General features: G+C 37.2%; 1 protein-coding gene across 3 annotated transcripts in view; it reads right to left on the bottom strand.

The window, feature by feature from the left end:
- The window catches only part of Ankib1 (ankyrin repeat and IBR domain containing 1), a 142,102-nt gene that overhangs the window by 65,348 nt on the left and 65,601 nt on the right, over positions 1-11,153 (bottom strand). For all 3 annotated transcript variants that reach the window (XM_008822540.2, XM_008822541.3, XM_029558357.1), the window contains exon 4: positions 5,585-5,767. In XM_008822540.2, the coding sequence (XP_008820762.1) occupies positions 5,585-5,767 (183 nt within the window). The remainder of the gene's footprint in view (positions 1-5,584; positions 5,768-11,153) is intronic.

Genomic DNA, 11,153 nt, shown 5'->3' with positions numbered 1-11,153 from the left:
CTCTGCAAGAGCAGTCAGTGCTCTTAACCACTGAGCCATCTCTCCAGTTTCAAGTCTACTAAGATTTTAAGAAAAGTGTATGACAATCAGCAAATTACAAAGTTAAAAGACAAACATTCTTAAAAGTACAAACTTTTTATTTAGCAACTTGGCCAAGGTTAGGAAAAAAACCACAACACTTAATGCTTGTAAAGTTTTAATAAGCTGGTCCTCAGATTCACCATGTGAAAAAAAATTATCAACTTAGCATCATGTATCATGAGCTTTCCTTTGAATATTCACCTTTTAACTTCTAAGAATCTATTGCACTGTGGACAAACCAATCCTCTGTTACTTGCAAAAGCAAAAAATAGAAATAACTCAAAATATATATTAAGGGAATTAAAAATATCTCCATGCAGGGCTGGAGAGATGGCTCAGCGGTTAAGAGCACTGACTGCTCTTGCAGAAGACCCGGGTTCAATTCCCAGCACCCACATGGCAGCTATGAACCGTCCTTAACTTCAGTTCCAGGGGAATCCGAAGCCCTCTTCTGACCTCTGTGGCACTGCGTGACACGTGTGCACTCACATACATGCAGGCAATACACTCATACACATAAAATAAAAATAAATAAAATAAAAAAAATCTCCATGCTACAACACTCATTAGCCATTCAAAATCATTATCCTGGGTTCGTAAAAATCCAGGTGTTAAGAATAAAAGCTTTTACTGAACTTAAAATGCTAATATCATGACATTAAAAAAATACAAGGATTAAAACAGAAGGTAAACCTATAAATTGCTGAGGATTACTTACAAGCAGAATGATAAATTTTACAAATAAAAACTGCTTAGAATGTTAACACAGGAGATACTAGTAATATCAGTTTGCATAATCAGTCTGTACTGTTCTTCCTGTTAAAACTCAGGTGCAGACTTACGTGCACATTTTACATTACATGCCATAAACTACCTATTTCACATTGCATCTATTCAGCCATCCTGCCATAGCTATCCCTATTTTGATAATGCATGAAATTAACTAGAAAGAAATGAAAAATTAACCCAAAATGTTCCAAATAGAGATTCTATTAAATGAACACTGGAATATGAATTACCATTAGAAAAAGCCCAAGTTTGTTGTCAAGCTAATTATAAAGACACTTTCCCCAGTCTCCATGTAGCACCAGGCTAACCTCAATCTCAATTTGCCTGTGCCAGCCTCTGCCTCCCCAGTGCTGGGATTAAAGGTATATGCTACCATGCCTAGCCCCACAGCAAATTCTTTTTTTTTTTTTAAGAAATTATTTTATTATTTTAATTTTTTATTTTATGTGTATGAGTGCATTACCTGCATGTAGGCTGATGCATCCATATTGTGAATTCAGAAGAAGGCACTGGATCTCTTGGAACTGGAGTTATGCTTTTTTTTTTTTTTTTTTTTTCGGTCTTTTTGAGACAGGGTCTCTCTGTAGCCCCAGCTGGCCTGGATTCACTAAGGAGACCAGGCTGGCCTAAAACTCCCAGAGATCTGCCTGCCTCTGCCTCCTGAGTGCTGGGATTAAAGTCATGCACCACCATGCCTGGCTGGAACTGGAGTTATGGACAACTGTTAGCCACCATGTAGATGCTGGGAATCAAACCCAGTCATCTACAAGAGCAGCCAGTGCTCTTAAATGCTGAGCCATCTCTCCAGCCCTTCTCACAGCAAATTCTTAATGATTTAAATCTGTAGCATTCATTACAGTACAGAAGTTACATAAAGTCTATCAGTGTCCTTGAAAATATGTTCCAAGTTGAGTCTGAGATTCCAGGAATCCCTCTTTCCCTTAGCAATGAGCGTTATTACTTGATATCCCCAATGGTGGCAAGTGTCTACTTCCTGCACTGATTTCCTAATGTTCTTTTCAGATGAGCCATCATCTTCATCTACCCGATTCATGTTAAATCAGTTGAGAGTAAACTGAATTTAATTATGACTCTACAGATCAGTGTTACTTAAAAACCAATAGTGCAAGTGATTAAAAAAAATTAGCTTTCTGTGGAATTTTGACAACATAGTTAAAGAGTTTGGATTTCAGATATACAAGAAAGGACAGTATATTACAGACATTAATTATTATTTATTTTTATTTTTGTGTATGAGTGTATTGCTTGCATGCATGTAAGTGCACCCATGCTGTGCAATGCACGCAGAGGACAGAAGAGGGTGTCAGATCCCCTGGAACTGGAGTTACAAATGGTTGTTAGCTGCCATGTGGGTACTGGGAATCAAACCTGGATCCTCTGCAAGAGTAGCCAGTGCTCTTAACTGCTGAGCCATCTCTCTAGTTCCCAGACACTGAATTTTTTAATGCATGAAATTCTAACCAGAAACAGATAACAATGGGAAAAAGGAATTCTTGAAGGACAAAGGCATATTGCCTTTGTGAACGTATGCCATATTCTGTGAACCTCTGCAACAGAACTGCAATTAGGTCATGCGAAGCATCTCAATGTATTGCTCAGTCTTAAGTGGGTACTAGCTCTCCCTTCTACAGGAAGGATTTAAAAAGGCACCGTTCGCTTTCCTTTTGCAAAGATAAACTGCTTCTATTTTCACCTATAGGTGAAACACTTTCACTGTAAAAAAGGCATGGGGCTTGCAAGATTGCTCAGGGGGTAGAGGCACTTGTGTGCAGACCTGATGACCCAAGGTTGATTCCCAGATCTGACAAGGTCACAAGAGAGAATGACTCCTGAAAGATGTCTTGACCTAAACACGTACGCACTCATGCATGCAGAGAGAGAGCGAGAGTGAGCAAGAAAGAGCAAGAGAGCGAGAGAGCGAGAGAGCGAGAGAGAGAGAGAATTTAAGACATGAAAGACACTTTGGGGAAAGAGAAGAAAGGATGGTTCCACCCTGATACCAATTTCTTAGTGACTCCATGAACTTAGCTTCTTTTCAAGTTCTCTCATTGAGCTGTTCTTGCCTAGGCATCAATACCTAGAATACCCTGTGCTTTGACCTAGCAGGAAGCTGTGCTCCTACAAAGCAGAGCAGATTAATTTAAGGCAATGCCTAGCATGTGGGTTCCCAGCCAGATGAAGAACCTGGAGCCTTCCGGGACAGGCACTCCACCCTTTACAATGCATACTTTTATGTTCACCAGTTTTCCTGGTTTTTAGTGCTTTAAAAACTCAGTTTCTACTCCCTATGGTAGGTACGACTCTCTGAAGATTATGTGCTCATTTACTCTTTAAATTCCTGTGTGTTTCTCCCTGGTGGAATAGAAATGCCAGGAGAGCAGGTATCTTTGCTCCTCACTGATATCTCCAATTAACCTAAGACAGTGCCTGTCAAAGCAGGCCCTCAATTTTGTTGGAGGATGGGATTAAGAAGTAAACTAGGAGCTGGAGAGATACCTCAGAGGTTAGGAGGACTGGTTGCTTTTGCAGAGCACTGAAGTTTGATTCCCAACACCCATATGGTGGCTAACAACCCTTTGGTAACTTCAGTTCCAGGGGATCTGATGCCTTCTGAGCTCTGTAGACATTGGCATCACACAGGGGCACTTACATACATGCAGACAATACACTCATACACACAAAATAAAAATAAATATTTTTTAAAAAGTAAATTAAAAATCCAAAAATGATGATGGCTCTTAAAAGTCATCTGATTAATTTGTTATTTTTGTTACTAAAACAGCACTAAGGTAATTTATATAATTCAATGAAATTATTCTTTAAACAGTGAATCATACCCATTTATAAATGAATCCTTTGGAAAAAAAGGACTAAATTAAGATTTACATGACATATTGTATACTATACCATAAAAAAACAAAAAATAGCTCAAGCTGTAAAGTAAAAGTATCTAAATTAGTTAAACGTTCATCAACAAGCAAGTACTTAAAATATACAAATTATATGTCCTGACCCTGGAAAAGGGTCCGTGATAAATCATTAAGTTAAAAGTTTTAGTAAAACTCAATGTATTTTATGATTTTACCCACATCAAAAACTCTCTACATAGTTGCTGAGGTCTCACAGTATAAAAAGTAGTTACCATCTGGGGATAGAGTCAGGAAAGAGAATTTTTTTGCTTTACCTTTTCAACTGTATATATTTATTACAACTGCAGGAACGAAAACAGAAAATAATAGTAAAGAAAATGACTTATAACCACAACTACCATTTTGGTATATTTTAATCGTCATCACTTATGAAACTTCTCTATAAATTTAGTATTAAATGTTCTGTAATATTTTTCAATTTAATATAATAGTTTATTATAACTATATTAAATTCATTGTGATTATAAATGTTAAATTTATACTTTTATTCTAAATGTATTTTATCACCATTACCAAGTTCTATTACTTTTAATTCATAATTATGAATTAAATTAAGATGGTGTCATGAGATAAAAACACTAAATGAATCATCATAATTCGCTATCCATTTAATCACATCAACATTATTTCTGGATTATTAATGCTAAAATGTCTTCTCACTAAATGATCTTAATATTATAGTAGTAATATCTGTTTCACTCAGAATCAGGGACTGTCAAAAGGCAGGCAATATGGGAAACAGAAGATATTTGGATCTTAAGTTGGATGAGTAAAATTCACCTTATTTTGACAGCGACAACGTATTCAAATATTTTCTGGATTAAATATTATGTGAAAGGGTCAGCAAAATACTTAGGACATAGGATCCCTTTCTCTTCGATAAGTAACCTAACTAAAGAGACAGAGAGGTAAGAGTACAGTTTAGGATGAACAGATTCAGGTTACATTTTGGGAGCTAAAATTAACAGGATTCCATGATTGTTTGGATGCAATATGCCGAGGTTAAGGAGATATGAAAAGTCAAGCATGCCTGCCACATTTATGTTTGTGCCACTGAGTAGATAGTAGTTTACTCAAACAGGGAAAGCAGAATAATGCCTCTAAAGCCAAGGAAGTATTTCTTTAGGAAGGGAGAAGTCAGGTATGTGAAGTACTGCTGAGGCATTCAAGATGAGGAGACAAGAGGATGAAGAAAAAAGTTAACATGTGACTCCATGGCAAGTTCAGGTCCATCCTAGAAGAAGAGAATGCCCTAATGCAGGGGAATGAAAGTGAACAGAAAGTGAGGATGCTGGTAGGTACAGACTTACATTTTGTTCTTTTGAAATGAAGACCAGAGGCAAGAGACTATAACAAAAGAGGGGCAGGGCTGGGGAACAGCAATCAGTGGTCATTTTTTCCTTGTTAGTTTTCCTTTGGTTTTGTGTTTTAGATGACAGTTAGCAAGGTTTGTGTGCTGATAAGAGCAATCTGTGAGAAAGGGAAAGACTGAGGATGAAGAGTGGATCCATGAAGCAGTAGGGGAAAACAGGACGTAAACAATCCATTTCCATGTTAGTAAACATATTAACAAGTGAGAGGAAAGACTCACTCCCAGGCTTTGCAGATGTTCTTTTATACATATTGCTATGGATTAAGTTCTGCTAAGGCTATTTAGCATACTGCAAAGATGATCACTGAAACTGAGTTTTAAAGAAGAAAAATAAAAAATTTAATATAAAAGCATAATTTTAAAAATTAAAAGAAACAAAAGAACACCTTACCTCTCGTTTGTCTAATGCAGCATACTCAGCTTCTATTTCTTCAGCCTCTGGGTCCCGAGAGAACACCATCTGAGATTCCAGATTGAGGGCCAGATCTTTGTGGTGCTGCTTTTCAGCACAATCACAAGGAGTATCTTTATTTTCATTCTCAGCAAACAAGTCTCCCCCATGTTTTACTAAAAGCTAGAAGAGCATTTTTTAAAAAAACTTGTAACTATAGATTTGAATAAGTTATTTCATACTACACATTAAAAAATTAAATGTATAACTGGCATAACCAAGAAGCAAAAGTAGGTACAATATGTATTTGTAAACATATTAATAATAAGAGGTATTAGGTAGCAATGACTTCTAACTTTGAGGTTATACATTCTTGTTTTACTAATAGTGATTTCTCTTGGTTAAAGACAGTAATTCTTAAACTTCAACATTTAAAATTTTTAAACGTTAAGTATGTTGTTCAGTTCCCAAGTAAAGTTCTACTTAAATATAAAAAATATTACAGTTATGGTAGGACTGTGTGTGTGTGCCAACACCTGGCCTATGTTTCTTAAAAGGGCATTGCTAATGCTGTGAATTTAACCACTAATACTTGAATGTCCTGACATAACAGAAAATTTTTTTCACTTGTTCCATCATTATCCTGTGAAACACTGAAATTAAATTCAGATGAGCAAATCACTGAGGCAAAGCTTCTGTCAATATCTGTCAAAATAAAGAGAACTGCTGATTGACAGAAAAGTTGAGAAAATATTCTATCAAACACTGTCAAGAATTTCCTCTTTAAAAGAACAAAGAATAATGTCTTGACTTGTTCACTACAGAGCTTTCTGCTAGCTCTGCTGAAGTTACATGTTTCTTTTCTAATGGCTGTTAAGATTATCCATTTTGTCTAGACATTAGGAAGGACATGAGTACCACATGGAGCTCTGACAACTTCACAATTAGTCATGAAATTTCTTATACAGGATTAAGTCATACTCATAACAATAGAGTAACAGTGCATACTGTTTTCTAAGTGAGAAGTACTATGCTAAGCACTTTATATATTCTCAGTATTAATAAGCTTATGTAAAGGGGGATTATTATCTCAGAAGTTATAGAATGTGATCAAAGTTATCCAGCTAATAAGTAGTAAACTAGATTCAGACACAGTTTGACCAACTTTTACCTGTGCCTCACTACTGTGCTGGCTTGTAGTCATCCTGTTCACATAATATACACAATGGGTCTACCCGGAAGTTCTGTTCAGGTTCTCATCTATGATCTCTTGTGAATACATTTTAGAGGTTTTCATTTTAAGATGGCTAATCAAAACTGTACTTTCTTCCAAGAAATTTATACAGACCATATAAAGTTCTTTGGGACTAAAATTCATGATTCTATCTAGTAAAGGGAATCTTCTAAAAGGACTATGGACTCATTCCTAAGTTAGGGGTTCAAAAGATGTGTGGCGAGGGTTTGTGGTAAGCCATGATTTGATGTGGGTGAGACAGACAGGTAATCTGCTTTGCAAGGGGTCCCCAGATGAGTTTGATTAGAGTGGTTGAGGGAAGCACAAAGGCTTGTATATCACTGCTACAGTTGGCATCTGCAGAGAATCCCACCATCAGTGTTGGAGGGAGGTGGCCATGTTTGCAACATTTATCTTGGTGATGAAAATCTGTTTGTAGGGGCTGGAGAGATGACTCAGTTGTTAGCAGCACTATTTGCTCTTGCAGAGGACCTGGGTTCAATTCCCAGCACCTAAATGGAAGCTAACAACCATCCACAACTCCAGTTCCAGGGGATCTGATACCCTCTTCTGACCTCCGTGGGCAGTGCATGACATGGGTGCACTTACATGCATGCAGGCAATACACACAAATAAATTAAGAATAATAAATAAAAAGTTTTAAAACATATAAGAAAATTTGTTTGTATACCACATTTGGCATGAAAACTAGCTTAATAGAAGTACTGTCTAATATTGGAGGGGCATGCATTAACAAGTACTTCAGCTTGCTGATCTTTGGGACTTAATGTCAGGAAAAGTACTAAGTCAAAGACACACTGGCTGGATTGTTTCTGCATAAAATTTGTTGTCTTGCTTTGACATAATAGGTAGTCTGGTTCTAAAGGATTTTCAAAAAAGCACCCCAAATATTATTCTCCTAATTTCTCAGATAAGCTAAGCAAAACAAATAGGAGTGCTGAATAGTCTATTCCCATGTGTTCTCCCCCACCCCCGCCCCCAGTGGTACATAAAACATTCTATCTTGAATGTTAAATTATCACTATCTTACTACATCTATTCCTCGTCCACATTTTTTTCTGATCACAATCTCAGAATAGGAGCAACTCATAATATTCAGGTCATACCACCATCTCCCCCCTCTGATTCAGTGGCTGGCCAAATTATTAATCTACTTTAAAGATTCAAGTCTATACCTGTCTACCTTTAAAATGAGACAGCTTGCATAAAGGATGCAATCTGGAGATCAGATGGGCCCAAGGAATCATTGATTACTGCAGGTCTGAAAGCTACCTTGTTTGTTTTAATTTCTCAGAATTTGAACTTTATTTTTATTGTTTAAAAATATTTTAGTAGCACTGTTTGCTTTATGAAACAACATGATTACACTGAAAAACTTTGCAAAGGTTGAAGAATTTGGAAAGGGAGTGAATAGCAAACTCATAGGAACAGTGACAAATTGTTGAAGCTTGGTAATACAGCTTTTTTATTGTTGTTTGGTTTGGTTTGGTCCTGTAGCCCCAGCTGGCATCAATCTCACAGTGATCCACCTGCCTCTGCATCCTAAGTGTGGGGACTAAAAGCATGTGCCACCATGCCTGGTTGGTAGTACAGTTTTGTCAGTAAATAATATTTTAAAATTATAGTAGACATATAGAACTGTGAATTTATATTCTAAGATGTAATTACATATTTCTAATTTGAGATTTTTTTTTAAAACTTCCAAGACTTTAATTTTAAAAAAGATTTTATACTTTTATTTAATATGTATGAGTGTACTGCCTGCATGTATTTAAAGTGCACCCATGTTGTGCAATGACTACGGAGGTAAGAAGAGGGCATTGGATCCCCTGGAACTGGAGTTATGAATGATTGTTAGCTACCAAGTGGGTGCTGGGAATTGAACCTGGGTCCTCTGCAAGAGCAGCCAGTGCTCTTAATGGCTGAGCTATACCCTTGTGCCCCAGTGTGATTTTTTTTTAATCTTTAGAAGTTCAATTAGGGCATAGGTGAAAGCATACAGGGGCTATAGAAGAGTAATAGAAAAATAATGGAAAAGCTTTTGGTGTCTGGTAGTGGGAGAGCTAACATCAAGGCCTGGATACCCAGAACCACATGTGGAATGAAGACCACAGCTGGCCTCAACAGAGATGGGAGGTTCATTCCAGAGAATCAGTCCTCCTAAAACCAAAATCTGTAAATGCCAGAGACCTCTCCTGTCCCCAGCATAAGAAGCAAAGTCTCTGCCATACACAAGCTGGGACCTCAGGGGAGGGGACTGTGGGGAAAGGAAGACTGAAATTAATGAATAACATCAGGAAGTCCTCCATCCTCCATTTTGTTCCACCATCAGCCCACAGCCAGAGGAATGTGGAACCATGGTTCACAGTAGAGGACCAAAGCCTTCCTCCAATATTTAGATCTCAAATCATATACACTCAAATCTTACTATAAACCTATGAATGCTTCCAGAATATGTAGAATCAATGTCCTAAATAGCTGGTCTTGGTGTAGCCCTTAGCACACAAAATATTTGGGAACAATAATAATAACTCATTTGATTAAAAATTAGAAAATGTTTAACCCAGCACTTGGGAGGCAGAGGCAGGCAGATCTTTGTGAGTTTGAGGCCAGCCTGGTCTACATAATGAGTTCCAGGACAGCTGGGGCTACAAGGAGACCCTGTCTCAAAAAAGACAAAAAAAAAAAAAAAGGAAAAAAAAAAACAAAAGAAAATGGGGCTGGAGAGATAGATGGCTCAGCCATTAAGAACACTGACTATTCTTGCAGTAGACCTGGGTTCGAATCCCAGCACCTACACGGCAGCTAACAACTGCCCGTAACTCCAGTTCCAGGGAATCCTACAGCCTCTTCTGTCCTCCGCGTGTGGGCACTGCACAACACGGGTGCACTTACCTACATGCAGGCGTAACACTCATACACATAAAATAAAAATAAAAAATAAAATATTTTTTTAAAAAATTAGAAAACAGAGGTCCAGACTGGCAGTTACCCAGTTGTTGTTGATCTGGAAGGATGATTCCTATAGTCTCTCGTTTTAAAACCCCTGGTGCTAAAAACAGTACAACTGGTAGACTCTTCAGTCTTTTCTGTTGTTTCTATGACTTTTCACTCAAGTATGAAATGCTGATAGCAACCCAAAGAAAGGGTCTTGGGAAACACAGACTAGACCCCACAGGCCTTTAATTTTTTGTTTTTTTAAAGACAAATAATAGGGCTGGAGAGATGGCTTAGTGGTTAAGAGCAGTGGCTGCGCTTGTAGAGGAAGCAGGTTTGTTTCCTAGCACCCACACAGCAGCTAACAATGACCCCAACTCCAGTATCAGGGGATCTGATGCCCTATTCTGACCTCCACAGGCATTACACAACATGGGTGCACTTACATACACACAGGCAATACACTATACACATAAAATAAATTAAAATTTTTTAAATTAAAAAAAGGCAAATAATAGAGGACATGAAAATGGGGGAGGGGTAAGTAAGGTGGGGGAAGAGGAAGAGGAGGGGTCTGAATATGATCAAAATACATTGTATGAAACTCTCTAATCAATAATTTATTTAAAGTGTCAAACAGGTTTGTGTCTTGCAAAGAAAAAACCATGACTAACCACCTCTGGTTTTCTAGTGACCTCTACTTGATCCAACACTAAGCAGCTAAACTTACAATTCCATATAAGCATTTAGGGAAGAGTACATAGGAAATATATAACATAAATTTTCTTGAAATGCTTTTCACAAAGAGTGAAGTACTTATCAAAACTAAACCTTGTCCACATCCGCCATTCACACCATCATTGTGACAAGTTAAGCACTAATAGAAATAAATGTGATCTACTAACTATGATTACCTTGGGAAAGTCTATCAAGTGAAGTAGTATCAGTGGACTTTTTATTGGATCATGCTAACCGGCATAATTCATCATCCCTCATCAAAATTCTTTTTTTTTTTCATTTTCTTTTTTTTTTTTTTTGAAAGTTGAACAGTAAACTTTTAATACATGATAAATAAATTTTTTGAAATTACTGTTGTTACAGAGAACCAGGTTTGATTCACGGTACCCATGCCTGGCAGCTCACAACTGCCTATGATTCCAGCTACAGAGGTTTTGGTACCTTCTGGCATTTGTGGGGGTTGTATTCATGTCCAGAAACCCACACACAAACACACACACACATAATTTTTAAAATTATAATGAAAATTATAAAAGCAATTACACTGAGTGATAAGGAAGGCATTTTAAACTTTGCGGTGAACAAGTCTTACTTTCCAAGAAAAAAGTATAATGATAAATGCATGTGTTAGAAAAAAAG

This window comes from Nannospalax galili, unplaced genomic scaffold, assembly GCF_000622305.1.
Source record: "Nannospalax galili isolate Female #2095 unplaced genomic scaffold, S.galili_v1.0 scaffold85, whole genome shotgun sequence".
NCBI classification, from domain to species: domain Eukaryota; kingdom Metazoa; phylum Chordata; class Mammalia; order Rodentia; family Spalacidae; genus Nannospalax; species Nannospalax galili.
The sequence above is the reverse complement of the archived record's forward strand: the minus strand, read 5'-3'. Positions and strand labels throughout refer to the sequence as shown.